At 44.7% G+C, this 16,575-nt stretch overlaps 1 protein-coding gene across 1 annotated transcript in view; it reads left to right on the top strand.

The window, feature by feature from the left end:
• The window catches only part of FAM193B (family with sequence similarity 193 member B), a 35,437-nt gene extending 22,272 nt beyond the window's left edge, over window positions 1-13,165 (top strand). The window contains exons 5-10 of the mRNA XM_089516046.1: window positions 147-543; window positions 3,070-3,265; window positions 3,755-3,991; window positions 5,789-6,785; window positions 7,408-7,483; window positions 12,744-13,165. Coding sequence (XP_089372172.1) covers window positions 147-543; window positions 3,070-3,265; window positions 3,755-3,991; window positions 5,789-6,785; window positions 7,408-7,483; window positions 12,744-12,840 — 2,000 coding nt within the window. The 3' untranslated portion in view covers window positions 12,841-13,165. The remainder of the gene's footprint in view (window positions 1-146; window positions 544-3,069; window positions 3,266-3,754; window positions 3,992-5,788; window positions 6,786-7,407; window positions 7,484-12,743) is intronic.
• The last annotated feature ends 3,410 nt before the right edge of the window (window positions 13,166-16,575 follow it).

Raw genomic sequence — 16,575 nt, 5'->3', positions numbered from 1 at the left:
TCTGGGGAGGAGCCTGTAGTTTCTGTCAGAAGGCATTTACTGTGTGGGCGTAGCAGCTGTGGGATGTTCTGTCCTACAGAACCATATGCAGAAGCCTGTTTTCTTAAGATTGGACCCAACGTTTCTCTATTCCTGTCTGGCTGCAGGAGAGGCCTTCCACTCCTCGGAGCACCATCGGCACGTGGACCTCACTGCTCCTCCCAACAGCCCCACAGGCCTCCCCTCGCAGCCACCAGCACTCCTCCCGACAAAGCAGATGCCTGCGCACCCCGGACCCTTCAGTTCTCCTCCTCACGTCCACCTGAGCTCCTCACCGCTGGCGGCCCCGTTCCCTGCACCTGCCCTCAGTCCACACACACCAGCCCCAAAGCCAGGAGCAGAGTCCCCTCCAACCGGATCTTGTAAGAGCCCACACCTACCCACTGCCAATGTGCCACTGCTGAAGATACCACCTCCTGTAGGCTGCACGCACCCATGCAACGGCCATTGCAGTGGCTCATTGGGTCCTCCTACTGCCTCACATCAATTGCCCAACACCAACAGGTGAGTGGAGCTCTGGCTGGTGAGGGCTGCCGGGGTTGCCAAATGGACTGCTTTCTCAGCAACTTCCCCAGGATAGTATGCTGCAAACTTTTGCCTGGGCAGGCAAAAGTTCTCATTGCTTTCATTAGATCGCAGGTCCCTTTGCATGGTAATACATTTTAGAACAGTGTAATATAATTCTTCTGTTTGGTGTGAATGAACTGAGCCAGTCACACCAGTGGCCTAAAAGGCAGAAAGTGAGCCTTTCCATCACCTGTGACATGTAAGCAGCTGCGTTCTCTCTGGCTGCCAAATGAATGTTGATTTCTAGCCACAAGAATTGGAATCAGAGCAATTCTGCGACTTTTAGGGATGCTTCCCCAACACATCTTTTTTTTAAAAAAAGTTTTTTCTGTTACAACACTTAAAATCATACAGAAGTCAAACATCATTTAATTACATTCATCCTCAGCTACATACATTGACTTTCAACCTAGCAGAGCTTGATGCTTGATTCTAGTAATCATACTGTCCCTCAACTAAAAAACGTTTGATTCTAACATAATTTTAAAGATGTTTTTAATTTGAGTATATACATATTACACATTCCCAATCCTTTGCAAATTTATCTACATGTTTCTCTTTCTAAAGGCATGTTAGTTTATCCGATTTGGCCATTTCTAGTAATTTTTATATCCTGTATCAATGGGATCATATTATTTAGCCAATTTTGTCTAAATAAGATTCTTACTGCTGCTATCATGTCACCCTTTTGAGATAAGATCTGTCAAAACCACTATGATCCTAAGGAGGATTGGTGCATCCTTAAATCAAGGATGAAGAACTGAATTGGTCTCAGAGCTGAATTACCTTTAGGAGGACCAAGAGATGTCGGAGGAAGCTCTTCTTCAAAGCCCTGACCTCCAGCTCCTTCCCACCTTTTCCTTTTCACAGAAAGAGGCACAAAGCAAGATGCAACTCTTCCAGGCACTGGATGAGTTCTGAGTCAGTTTCACTACTACTGTGCCTTCTGTTAGGAGAGGGGAGAGAGGAGTGAAATAGACTCAGCCAGTACCCCCAAGGATGCATTCCTTATGGTGCCAGTTAAGTCCTAAATTGATTTCATTTCCCCCTTTCCTTCTCTAGTGAGGGAAAACAGCCAGCTCAGTCTTGGCCTTAAGGAGCATGCTCAAGAGTTCTGGTGAGCTCAGTTGCTCACCTGCCTAATTCTTCTTTCTTCACTGGTGGAGTCTGTAGGTGCTAAAGAGTCCCCAACCATGCTTTAAACAGAAGTGGTGAAATCTGACAATTGTATTTTGTTCATTTGCCTTCCACTAATGTTTGAGAGTTCACTTGCATCGTTAAAAACTGATACTGCCTTGATTTTTTGCCCTTTGTGGAGGAATGTGAGAAGTTGGGCACAAATGTTATGTTCTCTTTGCAGGAATGAGGACATGAGTGGGATTTGATTTGTGTGTCCCCCACCCAAATATTTATATATCTTTCCCTGTCCAGAGTGACTCACAGCTCAAAGAACAAAAACGATTCTGAAAATCTCAAACATACTAAATGCAATCAAACAGTAGTAGAAGTCAAGCTACAGTAATATGCATGACCTGTCAGATACACCACAGTGAGCAATTCCTAAACTTTGGTTGACTCTGGACAGATCTCCTTGGGTGTAGGGCAGGCTGTTCCAAAAATGGAGGGTTCCAACAGAAAATGTTCTTTCCCTAATAGCCCCTGAAGACAAGGAATATATTCCTTGGAGCAGGATATTCACTGATGATCTCAATAATGAGGCAAGTTTATGTAAGAAAAGCTTACTGTCAACTTACTCTGCTCCCAAACCTTTTAGAGATTTGTCTGAGACAATTAGTACTTGGATGGGAGATCGCCAATGAATACGAGGTGCTGTCAGCTATAATTCAGAGGAAGTAACTGGCAAAATCACCTCTGAAGATTCCTTGCCTAGGAAAACCCTATGAAATTCACTGGGTTGCCGTAAGTTGACAGTCAACTTGAAAGCACATGTCAAATCCAGGACTTTGAACTGAGCTGCTGAAAACATAACTAGAAGCCAGTACAGTTCAACACAAGTGAGGAATCAATGCTGTTAATAATCTCACTCAATCTTCTGGGTTGGGTGAAATTTCTAAACAATTTTCAAAACACAGTTCCATGTTACAGTAATCTGGTCATAGTTAACTGCAAACAGAGCCATGCTTTTCCAAATTGGTGCACTAGTCAAAACTGGTGAAAGACATGCTCTCCAAGACAAGCTCGAGGCTGGATCTAAGTGTCCCTCCACATGGTGTGAACTTTCTCATTCCATGGGAGTGCTGCTCCTTTTTGAACACACTGACCTCCACCATTAGATCTGGTCTGAGCACCTGTTTATTGATCTTCATCTAGTCGCTTGCTGACTACAAATTTCAGTTTAACACACCCTCTAGGAGATGAAGTGATCACAATGGATATTTCTCACCTGCTTGTTCTTTTTCTCTCCTTCTTGTGCCACTCTTCCTCCCCCCCCCCACATCACAGGGACCCTGCCTGTAAGGGCCACAAGTTCCCAAACGGTACAAGTTGTCATGCATCGCAGTCGTGTGAAGCAGATGAGGGGCTTGGTGAGGATGAGGACAGCAGCTCTGAACGTAGCTCTTGTACTTCCTCCTCCACAACCCAGAAAGATGGGAAGTTTTGTGACTGCTGCTACTGTGAGTTCTTCGGCCACAATGCGGTAAGTAAAAACATTAACGACTCTTGCTTGTAAACCCATTTGGTTATATGTGGGTGGTATGGCCTTTTGAAGAACGGCATGCTGGCAATATAGGCATGGCATACATAGTCGCTCAGCAATTGGCCTTTATAGCCTTCAGACATGCTCCCTTCACACTGCTCCCTCAGTATTATAGCCTTAGTCATCCTCACAATTCGGCCAGTTCTGTCCTGACCAGTTATTCCTATCTAGAGTTTTTGAAAGAAAGCCCTGCTCTTGTTCTCAGCTGTTTCAGCTTTAGGCTTCTGCAGAATTGGGTGTAAATGTTGATGTGGATTTAATTTGCTGCGAATCTCTGCAAAGCCTTGGTTAGTGGGAAAAGCTTTACAAAGGGGAAAGCTTTGAAAAGATTCTTAGGAGTAGCTTTGCATAGTAATTGTGGGGTGGCAACTCCCATGCTTTCCATCCTGTTGTACCAACAATAGGCCAATAGCCCAGTTCTGTCCACAGCCTCCAGCTGCTCCGACAAGCCGGAACTACGCTGAGATCCGGGAGAAGCTGCGTTCTCGGCTGACCAAAAGAAAAGAGGAGCTTCCTCAAAAGCTGGGGCACAGTAGCAGCTCAGGAGAGCCAGCTGTAGACCACCGGGATGTGGATGAGCTCCTGGACTACATCAACAGCACTGAGCCAAAGCCCCTCAATAGCGCCAAGGCAGCCAAACGGGCACGCCACAAGCAGAAGAAAAAGGTGGGCTGAGCGCATTTGTGGCGATATGTGAAAGAGAGAGCAAATGGGTTCAAACCTCCTAGCACATGAAGGGGAGAGCCTGCCTGATTCCATGGGTGGGACTGGGAATGGGAAGGAACTTGCTTTAAGAGTCTAGTCTACATTGCTATAGCATTCCCTTTTCCCACAGGGGTAGGGCAATTGTCTATCGGTTCCTGAATACTTCCCACGAATGAAGCCCAGCTCTGTTCCCTTCCCCTGAGTTTTTCTCAAAGGGGGCTCACCTGACTATTCACTTGAATCAAAACAGCACAAAGAGGAAAAACACAGATGACAAAAGAAGAGTAACAAAAAACTTCAGAGAAAGAGGTTGATGCAAATTCACAGCACGTTTTTCTATGAACTTGCATCAATAATTCTTGCTTATATAGTATGTTTCAGTCATGGTGTTTTGCCTGGTATTGCGCAGTAGTCAGGAATTAGTATGTAAAATGTGCAAAGCCTCTCTGTGTGCCCAAACTGGCCTGCAGGGCCTTTCTGTCTGGCTCGTGGCATTCACTTTTCTTCTTGCTGAAACCTTCTTAAAACTTAGTAACTTAATATAAGTTTTTAAAATTTAACATGAAGAGCCATGTTGGATCACACCAAAGGCCTATGTAGTCCAACATTCTGTTTGCACAGTGCTCAATTAGTTGCTAGTGAAAAGCCCATCAGCAGGTTGTGAGTACATTCTCCAGCAACTGATACATGGAGGCATGGTCCCTCTGATACCGAAGGTGACATATAACCATCCTGATCTGTAGCCACTGATAGCTCCATTACCCATGGCTTTATCCAATACTCTTTTAAAGTCACCCAATATGAAAGCCATCAATACATCTTGTGACAGTGAGTTCCATAGTTTAACAGTATACTGTATGATGAAAGACTTCCCTTTGTCTGTCCTGAATCTCCCACCATTCATTTTTAGTGGATGAGTCTTGGCCAAAGTATTAAGAGAAAAGTAAAGGCTGTCTCCCTTTTTACTGTCTCCATACCACGTGAAATTGTATACACCTCAGTAGTTTCCATCGCTCACCATTTTTCTGAAGTAGAAATAGAAAGTGGGGCAGCATTCTAGTTGGACTAAGACCGTGTGTGTAAAGAGAGAGAGAGACTTTAGCACTGCACACTTATGATTTTACTTATACCTGCTTCTGTCATAAGTTTTGCAACAGATTTGCCCAGGGGATAGCAGGCCAAGGGGAAGGAAGGTTCCCCATCTGTACACTCTGTATTTACAGTCATTGGTACCACTGTAATGTGTGAACAAATCAGAAATCAAAGTGAGCTGAAAAGATTACTGTGGTTGATGATAAATTCAAAATGCTTCCCATCATTTCCATCTGGGTTCCTGAGCTTGGCCAAACAAATTTTCTGTCTTATGTTTCTGTGGTCTCAAATTCCATCCTTTCCCCCCATGCTGCAGTGCCATGAGCTGGGTTTAGGGCTAGGGATGTAGGTGCCTTGCTGAAGTTTGTATGCTGTGGGAAATTGCTGGCAGTGCAACTCTCCCCTAAGGTTTGTTGTCATAGTGCAGGCTTTGTACATGCCATCTCATTGGTCCACGCACCAATTCTCCAGGTATATAGGGTGGTTTGCTACAGTGCCCATGCAGTTGCATAAAAACATTGGCTTGTCAGACTGAAAAGCTCATCTGGCTCAGCCCCTGGTTGATTGCTGTCCTTCAGTCTTGCCACCGAACCTCCTTTTCTGGGCTGTTAGTTGGCATGCTGTCATTCTTAATAGGATTCATGTTGTTAATTTCTCATGCTTCAGGAGAAGGAAAAGGCGCAGCTTGAGGCTGAGGCCCAGAAGCGAGTGGACCGAACTCCACCCACAGGTCAGGACCAGGAGTTGGCTGAAGAAAAACTGCTAGAGTGGCCCCAGCTCGAACTGGAGCGAGTTAACAGTTTTTTGAGCAGCCGACTGCAAGAGATCAAAAACACTATCAAGGATTCCATCCGTGCCAGCTTCAGCGTCTATGACCTCAATCTAGATGTCAATGATTTCCCCAAGAAAGCAGCCGTGCTGGAACAGAAGAACCTGCTCTCCCACCTCAATGGCTCCTCTGAGCTGCAGGAGATTGACCTAGACCTGTCTCCACTCAGCCTGGGTGCACCACATAATCATACATTGCTGCAGAATGAAGTTGGCCCCCGATGGGCTGAAAGTCCTGGAGAGGTGCCTCCACCAGCCTCTGAGAATGGCGTGGTGAAACGGCTCAACGCTGTGCCCAATCTCTCCCGCATGATTTGGGTTCAGTCACCCAAGGCAACAGACTCTCCCCAGGAAAGTGGGGTTGGCCATGAGGCTAAGGAGACAGTGCCAGGCAGGGGAGTGGAGGTGCAGGAACATGTGCCAGCCACAGGAAAGCAGAGGAAGGCTAAGCGGCAAGGCTGCCCAGCAAAAAAGGGAGAGACTCTCACAACTAGTGATAATTCTGGCTCCAAGGGGGCTGGACAGAAGAATCCTCCTAAGGCCACTGTTTTGGATGCCGCAAGAGGCAGCGGCAGCACAGAGCAAAGTGATAGTGCCAGAGGGTTGCGACAGGGCCAGGGATGGGGTTGTGGTGGCTCTAAGGCTGACAAAGAGAAGAGCACTGATGGGAAGAGCCGGAGAGGTGAAAGCAGAGCTGAACAGTCAGACCAAGAGCCACCTCCTGGAACTAATGACAGGCATCTCTTTCACATGGCTGCCACAGATGACTTGCCCCAGCCTAAGGGTAAAGGCAAGAAGAGTAGGAACAAAATGGAGAAAGCAAGCCCTTCCATTGGTGAGTATTAGAGGCTTTCCCCATGGCCTGTGTGTGTGTGTGGTTTTTTTTTGGGGAGGGGAGACTAGGAGGGAAGGCGATGTACATACCAAGAGAAGTGAACTTTCTTGGCTCCGCTGTATGCTGTCTTGAGAGACATCAAATGTTTTTATCCCTCTCGCTTGCTATTGCATTACCAACATGGGATAGATCATTATCATATTTGATTTGATGTGATGTGATTTGTTTGATATTTGATGTTTTTAATCTGTTTTTTCCTTTCTATATGGTAATTTTATCTATTCCTCTTTTAATTGTTATTATCTTAGAATGTACGCCTTAGGCAGGCTTTTATTTACTCCTAATTTTACCGACTTTGTACAGCGCTGTGTATAATTATAGCGCTATAGAAATAAAGTTTTAATAATAATAATAATAATAATATCATTCACTTTCATACGCATCCTGCTATCTCCATTTTTGCCTCCAGGATGTGGACTTCAGGATCACTGCAGGGAAGTTTCCTGATTTAGGTGTCTGAGCGCATATCCTTAGTTTGGGAAGGAAATCCCCATTACTGTCTCTTATGTTTGAGACACTGTGTGCCTAGAAAATGAATATTTTTGCTGTTTTGATTTGCTAGACGATGTGTTCCTGCCCAAAGACTTGGATGGTGTGGAAATGGATGAAACTGACAGAGAAGTGGAGTACTTCAAGAGGTAAGACCTCCTCCCATTAGACCATGGGTGGGCTATTATGAGAGGTTAGACTGCAAGGTCCATACCCCCTAAGTGATGGTGAACCTTTTCAGGTCCGCACACTGGGGGCAGGGCTTCAGCCTCCTCAGGAGGAGGCTGCATGCCAGGGCAGGGCCTCTACCCTTGGGGGTGGGGCTTCTGGTGGTAGGACTTCCCCCCATCTTTCCCAGCCTCCAACTGTCTCTCAGAGACAGCTAGAAGCTGGTAAAATTGGGGGGGGGGGGTGACGTGCCCTTCCCTTGGCCTCCAGCTGTTTCTCAGAGACAACTGGGGGCCCATAAGGGCCCGTGGGGGAGATGAGCAATGGGTCTGCGCCGTTGGCCCACAGCCCCTGCTCCTCTCCTCAGGGCTTTACCAGTCCTGAGGTGTTCCCTGGAAGGAAACCTCAGGACTAGCAAGGCCTCCTGAGGAGGAGGAGGTGTTGCCCTGCGGCCCCTGCTTCTCTCCGTGGGGCTTTGCTAGTCTTGAAGTGTCCCTCGAAGGACACTTCAGGACTAGCAAGGCCTCACAGGGAGAAAGCGGCATTGCCTCGCTGCCCCTTCTTCCCTCCACAGGGCTTTGCCAGTCTTGAGGTGTCCCTCAAAGAACAACTCAAGACTAGCAAGGCCTTGCGGGGAGAAGGAGACATCAGCCCGCCCTCTCCTCCCCGGATTGCCTTTCCTTCACCAGAACGGGCTCCGACGGGCCCATTTGGTAGGAGGAAAGACATGCTAGGGGAGAGGACTAGTCACGTGACCCAAGCTTCTCCTCCCCGGCTTGCCTTTCCTCCACCGGAACAGGCTCCGAGGGGCCTGTTCAGGCAGAGGAAAGGCAAGCTGGTGGGAAGAGGACCAGGCATGCGACCCAAGCCTCTCCTCCCTGACTTGCTTTTCCTCCACCGGAATGGCTTCTGAAGGGCCAGCCGGTCGGGTGGAGGAATGGCAAGCCGGGTGGAAGAGGACTGGGCACGTGGCCCATCCCTCTTCCCCACAGACCTGTCCCAGACCCCAGCTATCTCTCTAGAGATAGTTGGAGGCCAGAAAAGGAGCCACTGGCATGCGCTGGTCGCTCCTCCTGCCTTCGCCCTTTTCTCGGCCTGCAAGTGTCTTGGAGAGTCCAGGAGAGGGCTGCGAGGAGCTAGACGTGCGTGCCTCTGGATCCTTCCCCCGAGTGCCATTTTCTGGCTTCCCACTGTGTCAGAGAGACAACGCAAGACCTGAAAATGGCAGGGAGGAGGCAGAACTGGCCCGTGAGTGCCTCTTCCGCCTTCTCCCTCACCAGCCGTGCCTGGTGAAATGGTGTCGTGTGTCACTTCCAGCACATATGCTATAGGTTTGCCATCCCGGCCCTATAATAAAATAACCCCAAATACCTGTAGGGGCTGTGGGATACATTTCCACCATGTTTTTAGCCCCTGGCCATTTTAGTCCAAGGACAAGCCTTTTTCCAATTTATAAAGGTCAAGGTTTCCCCTTTAACAAGATTTTCAAGTCGTGTCCGACTGTAGGGGACAGTACTCATCTCCGTTACTAAGCCAGAGAGTCAGCGTTGTCAAAGACAATTCTGATCATGTGGCCAGCATGGTTGCACAGAACACTGTTTCCTTCCCACCAAAGCGGTACCTTCTATCTACTGGCACTTTTAAATGATTTCAAGCTGCTAGGTTGGCAGAAGCTGGGACTAGTGATGGGAGTTCACTCTGTCACATGGCACTTGGGTCTCGAACTGCTGACCTCCCAACCTTGTGATCATCAAAGTTAGTGTCTTAACTACTAAACCACTGCATCCCTTTGTTTTTCCAGTTTACTTGTTTTTAAAAAGACCTTTCTTAGAGCTAAAATGGCCTAGGGGCACCTTCAAACATGGAAAAAATGCCCCCCCCCCCCCCATTTCGTTTAGAGTGTATTTGGGGGCATTTTAGAGCAAATAATTTTTTAAAAAATATTTTTTTATTAACACACATTATTCTATATATTTAAAATATACAAATTGACCCTAAATATTTCTACAAAGAAATAAATAAAGAAAATTAATTTCCTTTCCTAGAGCATTTGGCTATATTTGAAATTATAGTTTACCTTCCTTTTAATGATAATAAAAATCTTCTGCAGGGCAAAAAAATTTAAAAAATTAACCCGAGGGGGCCCACTTGTGGCCTACAGCCCAGGCTTTGCCCATCCCTGCATTAGACAATGGGACTTTGTGACCTGAAAGGGAATGGAAACCAGCGCCAGACATGGCTGAGACTAGCTCAGAAGGGATATGAAAGTTATTGTTTTTTCCATTGTGTATTTAAATGCATAACAGAAATACACAAGGAAGGTTCTCAGTATTATATTCCAATATAGTAAAGCAGAAAAATGAAAAGGGAGAAAAACATATTATTATTAAGTTTTTTTAAAAGCTGATCAAATGTCCAAACATAAGTCCATTTATAGGTTTCGTCTGTAAATTATTCTTTCAAATGTTGTAAGCATCGTTAGGGTACAGATATATGCACACTTCTGCCCTGTAATTTTGTATCATTTGATGTTATAATGGGCAGAGAAGGTGTCATCTATTGTTTGGGGAGGAGAAGCCCTGGTGCAGCATATTATGGGAAGGTGGGTACAGGATAGACTGTTCCATGTAGCAATCAGAACAAAATTTGAGGTGGTTGCCTGTAACTAGAATCATAAATGGACATTTTACTCATCATTGTACAGTATTCAGTGTGTGTGAACTGTTATTTAGGCAGGATACAAGACCTGTGTAACTCAACGTGTTGCTTGATCAATATGTGAAATGATTTTGATTCCAGAAAATTTACCCCACCTTTCCATAAAATTGGAGTTTTAGATGGCTTAAAATTAAAAAGAATTTAACTTAACAGAACAAGGGACCTTAGCTGGTACTCACCTATCTAGCTCTCTATAAGGGGGATGCCTAGATCATGCCCTCAGGAGACTATATCATCATTTGGAGAGGTTCTGTCTAGGAGAAAAAAATGGCCCTTGATTCTTGCTGTTCAAAGCTTCATTAACACTGACAATCTGAATTACTGAACTTTCAATATCAGCAAAATACCAACAGTGTGGTAGCTGTCAGTGAAATCATCTGACCACCATATTCTAAAACAGTTGTTAAGTTTTAAAATGTTTCTCATAGAAAGTCTCTAATAGAACATAATGCATTTGTATCTAGTATTACAGAGTAAATGGGTAAATATTTTTCACTCAAAATGCAAAAAATGTGTTGAACAGTAGATTCTCTATGGGTATCCACGAATAAAACTGGATCTAAAGGTATTTCAGAGCGCCAAACCTCATTTTTGATAGGAGAATACAGCACAAGCATCATTTCCATTGGTATCCCTTATTAGCCAGCAGTACTTCAGTATTATCTAGAGTGAACTTCCATTTGTTCTCATCTGGTTTATTACCCATTCTGGCAAGTACCCATTCACCACAGTTACTAGATGTGGATTAGATCTAAAAGAAACACAGTGCATACTGATGATACCTCACTTCAAATTCCTTTCAACAAATTCCACCCTCTGGTTTCATATATATGGTAAATCGTATAAGGGATAAAGTGTTTTCTGCAGCACTGTGTAGTGCATGTGCCATGGGGTAGAAAGGAGCCACTGATATCAGCATCTGGAATCATCCTGCAATCTAGAAAGAAAATGTTTAGATCCGAGTATTCCCAAAAAGCAATCCTACCCAAGCAGTGCTGAAGGAAACCATAATAACCTTCCATTGCAACATTTTCCAGAGAGCTTTTACAGTTGCAATAAAAACATCAAAAAGTCTTGTGGCACCTTGTGGCTATTGTGTAGCTGCAGCAGGTTGCAGTCCATAAATACTTGTGCCAAATAAAACCTGTTCCTTAAGGTGCTTTCCAAGACATTTTGTTCTTTTTACCAAAGTCAATGGCATCAAAAGTTGTGAATCACACTGTCTGTGCATCTCCCATTGATTAAGAGTTGCTCACCACAGTAGTCAAGGCAGTTTGTCTTAAAACCAAGTCAGAAGTCATATAGAAATGGCTGTACATAATCTGCTGCTTGAAACCCTTGTCCATTGGGAACAGGCTGTTAGTTGGACAAATCTAAGTTTTGGGAGGATTCCTTTAGAAGAGTACTAGTCATTTTCAAAGACGTTGGAGACCATCCTTACCTTCAATCATCTTCTGTATTTAGACATTTATTCCTTCTGCTACAAGAATCCACCAATTAATCCATATTTATCACTCTCATACTACCTTCCCCATAATCCCACCAGCTGTGAAGTCATCAGTCCTAGCCAACATAGTCAATGGTGAGGAATACTGGGATTTGCAGTCCAACATCTGGAGGACCATCCACATTCCTGCTTTGAAAATGCTTGTTTGTTTTGCAAACAGCTTCTAGTCATCTTGATCCTGATTTTCTTCCCAGCTGTTCTTTTTCACTGGACCCATGTTTCATTAATCCATCTCCTCCACCTGTCTTTCCCTCAAATCACAGCCTTCTCCCTGCAGTTTTCCAGTTTTGAGCTCACTACCTGTTTTGCTCTTTTTCTTCAGCTGTTGTACATTGTCATCCTTAATCCCTTTACCTGTAAGGCTGACTTCTTTCATCCTTTGTGTCTCTGATTTCCCCAAATCCCTGCCCTTTTAGCTTCCTTCTAACAGTTCATATCATTCTTCTTTGCCTCCTATATTTTACAAACGATCACATTTTGTCATAGAAATGGGACTCTAAATAATCCTAGACAACTGCCCCTCAATTTTGCAGAGACACCAGATGTTTGGACACTGCATGCTTACAGACACAATAAAATGCAACTTTTATCTTGTGTGTAAGAGTGTGTGATAGGGATAGAAAGAATATTTGAACATTTCAAAAAATGGCCAGTAATGTGTTTCGCAAGTATCAGAAAACCCTGATGATGAGAATCCTGAACTGATGAGAATCTTCATAGTTCAGGACTTAATTCTGAACAAAATGTGCACAAGGACTTTTTTGCACAGAAAACAGTATGTGAATACTGTTTCCTGCATAGAAAATAGGATTTTCTGCATACACACAAGACATGAACATTTTGCACCAAAATAAGAGTCTAAGACTAGACTCTTGAAAATGTCAGTTTCAAAGGCTTTGTCATATTGACAAGAAAGATTCAGATTACTTGCTTTCCTTCAAGAACATAATTAGAAAAGAATTACATTTCTAGTGTGTGGATGAAAGTCCTCCTCACTGGATTTTCTGTGCTTGCAGGTTTTGCCTGGACTCAGCCAAGCAGACCCGGCAGAAAGTGGCTGTGAACTGGACCAATTTCACCCTGAAGAAAACCACTTCAAGTGCAGCTCAGTGAGGTGTGCGGTGCATCCCTGGTATATGTGCAGGGCCCCACACTTTACTTCTCCTCCCCCAAACCCATAGAGAGACACTTGACCTCACCAACCCTTGGCCCTTATCCTCCTTCCCTTTCCCCCTGGGGCTCCTATTCCTAGCCTATAGGTGGGGCCTGGATAGCCCCTGTGTCCCTCACCTCTCAGTGTTCGACGTTCGGGGAGATCCTGACTGAGCCGCCCCAAGCCCAGGGGCAGTCTTGATCGGCCAAGGCCCAGCGTGGCACAGGGACCAGGCTGCACCCAATAAAGGACTTTTTAATTTTTTATTTTATTTAAAAAACCCAACTTTTCTGTTGTTTGTTCTGGCTTTTTCTGGTCCCTGGGGGAAGGGTGGTGACCCCATTGGGAGGAATGGGCAGCTATAGCAAGCCACTGTGATGGAACCTGTGCCCTTGAGTGCTCACTTCGGGTCCACACAGTGACTTTGGATTCACAGAATGGCAGATAGCATGTATGGAGCTGCCATGCACAGTGGTGTGACTACGCCATCCATCTCTTGGCACAAACAATGGCACAGCTTCTAGGTGTGATACAGCTGTCATCCAACTTCTGGAAACTGCATGTCTCATTCAGTCTTCGTCTGTGCTCCCCTCATCTCAGGGAATGCTATCCTTGCAGCTGAAATGCTGTGCTATGCCATGCCATGCCATGCAGTGTTTTCTCCAGGAATCTCTTATCAGAGGAAGGGCTGCTTCTCCTCCTCAGACAAGCAGCCTTATAACCCACTGGTACACAGCAATTTCATCTCCTGAACAATGAAGCTCCAGACTGAGAATTTAAGGCATGTTCTGGAGCTGCTTAAGGTCACTTCCCATAAGACTGTGAGCTTTCCAGTGGAGATATCACTTCTGTGTAGGCAACTTTGTCTACACTGTCCATAGATAAGTGCATTCCTGTCAGATGTACCCGTTACATACGGCAGGACACTATGAATTGGCTGCAGGCTTCTGCAACAAAATAAACATGTTTGTGCTCTTTACACATGACCATGTATGTGTTATTTCCTACAAGGAAGTGATATCTACATGGGAAAGTCTTGTATGGAAACAACCTCATTTGACGTAATTCTGTATGTTAGCATTGATAGAACCTAAACAGTTCTGAAATTAGGTACGTAGTAAATAATGAAACCCCCTTTAAAAGGAGCTTCTCCTGCTGGATTCAAAGGAGGCCTCCTTGTTTGCCATGGAATTTTAGTAGTGTGGGTACAGAGCTGATACAGCTCTTGGTGGCAGGAAGGAGCAGGAATTGGTTCCCAGATCTGCTGCAGCTGTCCATCCCATTCTGCTGAAAAGACCACTCTCCCTTTTCTGGTCATCTGTTTACAAATTCAAGCTCCACCCTAAGGGCTTGCTTCTTCCCCTGCTGTAGCATCCTACAATGCAATATCTTCTCTGATGATAGTGGGAGTGACAATCCCAATTAGTATCATCAGAGCTGTGATGTCATAGCAGGTTGGTTGTTGCTACTGCAAAATGAGTTTTACAATGCATCTATACTAGAAATAATGCAGTTTGACATCACTTTAACTGCCGGAGCTCCATCCTATAGAATCCTGGGGTTTGGAATTTTATGAGGCACTGCCATGCTGGCTGAGAAAGCTAGACTTTGTAAAGCTACAAATCCCAGGGTTCCAGAGGATGGAGCAATAGCACTTAAAGTGATGTCAAACTGCATTATTTCTACAGTGTAAATGGGCCCTTAAAGGTCCACAGCTGACTCAGCAAAATCCTCTAACTTTTTGTTCTTAACAAAAGATTACACTATTGCTTAATCACAATCTATCCGAAAAATGTATCAATGACATGACCCCTTTACATCTCTAGATTGAACAGTTATTGGAGAGCCCTACAAAGACATTGGTAGACCCATGACAAAAAGGTAGAGTAGTCCTACTGTTGCTGTACACTAGACCTGCTCTATTGTAATTGAGCCCACACAGCCGACTTCCATGTATATGCATCTTTCCTCTTAGAACAAGGTTGGGGAAATCTGTGGCCTTCCCAATATTGCTTAATTCCAGTTCCAGTTAGCCTGTGGCATCATGGCCACTGCAGAGGGATGATGGAACTAGTACTTAATATCTGTAGGGTTACAGGATGCTCACCTCTACCTTAAAGCCATGGCAACAGTGGACTCATACATTTAGCTGCTGCTGGCCTTAATTGTGCTCTTCAGTATTACTCCAGCACCCAATCATTCTGACATCCTCACTAGGCCAGTCCTGATAATTTTCTTCTCATAGGTGATATGGACTGTCCTACCACACCAGCCTGGCATCTACCTTTGATTTCCTGTGGTTTCAGCTGAAGAACTTGGCGGCACACCTAAATCCCCTTATTTCTTCAAAATCCTACCTGCACAGTATTTCTAACCATTTCTCACACATATTTAACAACCATAACCTCAGCAGTGAGCTGTGGTGGCGGTCGGACTCTGCCTGCTGGGTCTACCCAGGCTTGTTCTCCCTTCAACTATGTCCATCCTATTACTCCAAGAACATAGGTTAAGCTGTGACAGTGACAGCTGGCACACCAGCCTGTCTGGGTTCTTATTTCTTTACTTTTTGATACTGTGAAATCTTTCATGCTGAAAGATAAACTGACATTTGGACAGAGAGTGGCTCTGTGTGCTGTATAATTGCTGACCATAGTTAACACCATGGGGTTGGGCTCTCTGGCACTGGGTAACAATGGAGAGAACCAGATTTGGAATTAGACCAGCAGCTGGCAGTAAGCAACTGTAAGATGCAACCTTTGCAATCTCCCATAGTGCTTTACCACTCCTCCTCTACCTGCATCAGTTTCCATCCTGTCAGGACCTTCCCTTTGCTGCTGAAACACTGGGGCCACTTTACAGCCTCCCATTTCTGTTCTTAGATTAAGATTAACCACAGAACAGATGTTGCTTTCTAGCCATAGCATGGAGAGGATGTCTTAGAACCCAGAACTCTATATAATAAGTTTGCAATTATTTGTCATTAGTAAAACTTAGTTGGGAAGACTCACCCATGGCACTACTTTTCCATGGTGGTGGGCCTGTGTGCTCTTGTGATATAAGAGGCTATGCTAAAGGCGGCAGTGCTGCTGGTATGGTCTTCCACGACAGGCTTTTGCTGAGGAGCCAGACTAAATGTACCAAACAGTTATCGGGCATGCGGAATTTCCTTTTTTTTTTTTTTTTTTGGGGGGGGGGGTTGACACTGGCAGCGGATCTCTCACAGACAACAGTAGTGACACCATAGTTAATGCTGGTTAGTACTGTGCAGAAGGAGGCGTGATAAACCTCTTTTGAATGTCTTATCATTGAAACCCTATGATGAGGTAAACCAAAATAAAGAAAAGAAAGTGCAAGAAGATGAAACTCTCAGGTTAGAAGGCACTCAATGAGCTACTGGGGAAGAGCAGAGGACAACTATGACAGGCTGTGGTTAATTATGCAACTAGACTCAAGCTGAAAGGACATTCAGCTGCTCAGAGTTAAAAGAAAAATCCAAAGCTACACAACATGTATTATAGGAACAAGAAATGTGAAAAGCATGAGTTGAGAGCTAGATAAAACAAAAGATAGAATGTATAAACATTGAATTACTTGGGGTGAGCAAGCTAACATGGACAGGAAATAGACATTTTGAATGCGGTAATTACACAGTGTTTTACTCAGAAAATAAAAATCTAAGAAGAAATTGAGTGGCA

This window comes from Sceloporus occidentalis, unplaced genomic scaffold (assembly GCF_023333645.1).
Source record: "Sceloporus occidentalis isolate IW3139 unplaced genomic scaffold, rSceOcc1.0.p SCAF_1, whole genome shotgun sequence".
NCBI lineage: Eukaryota > Metazoa > Chordata > Lepidosauria > Squamata > Phrynosomatidae > Sceloporus > Sceloporus occidentalis.
Note: the sequence above shows the minus strand (reverse complement) of the source record. Positions and strands in the feature narration are given on the sequence as shown.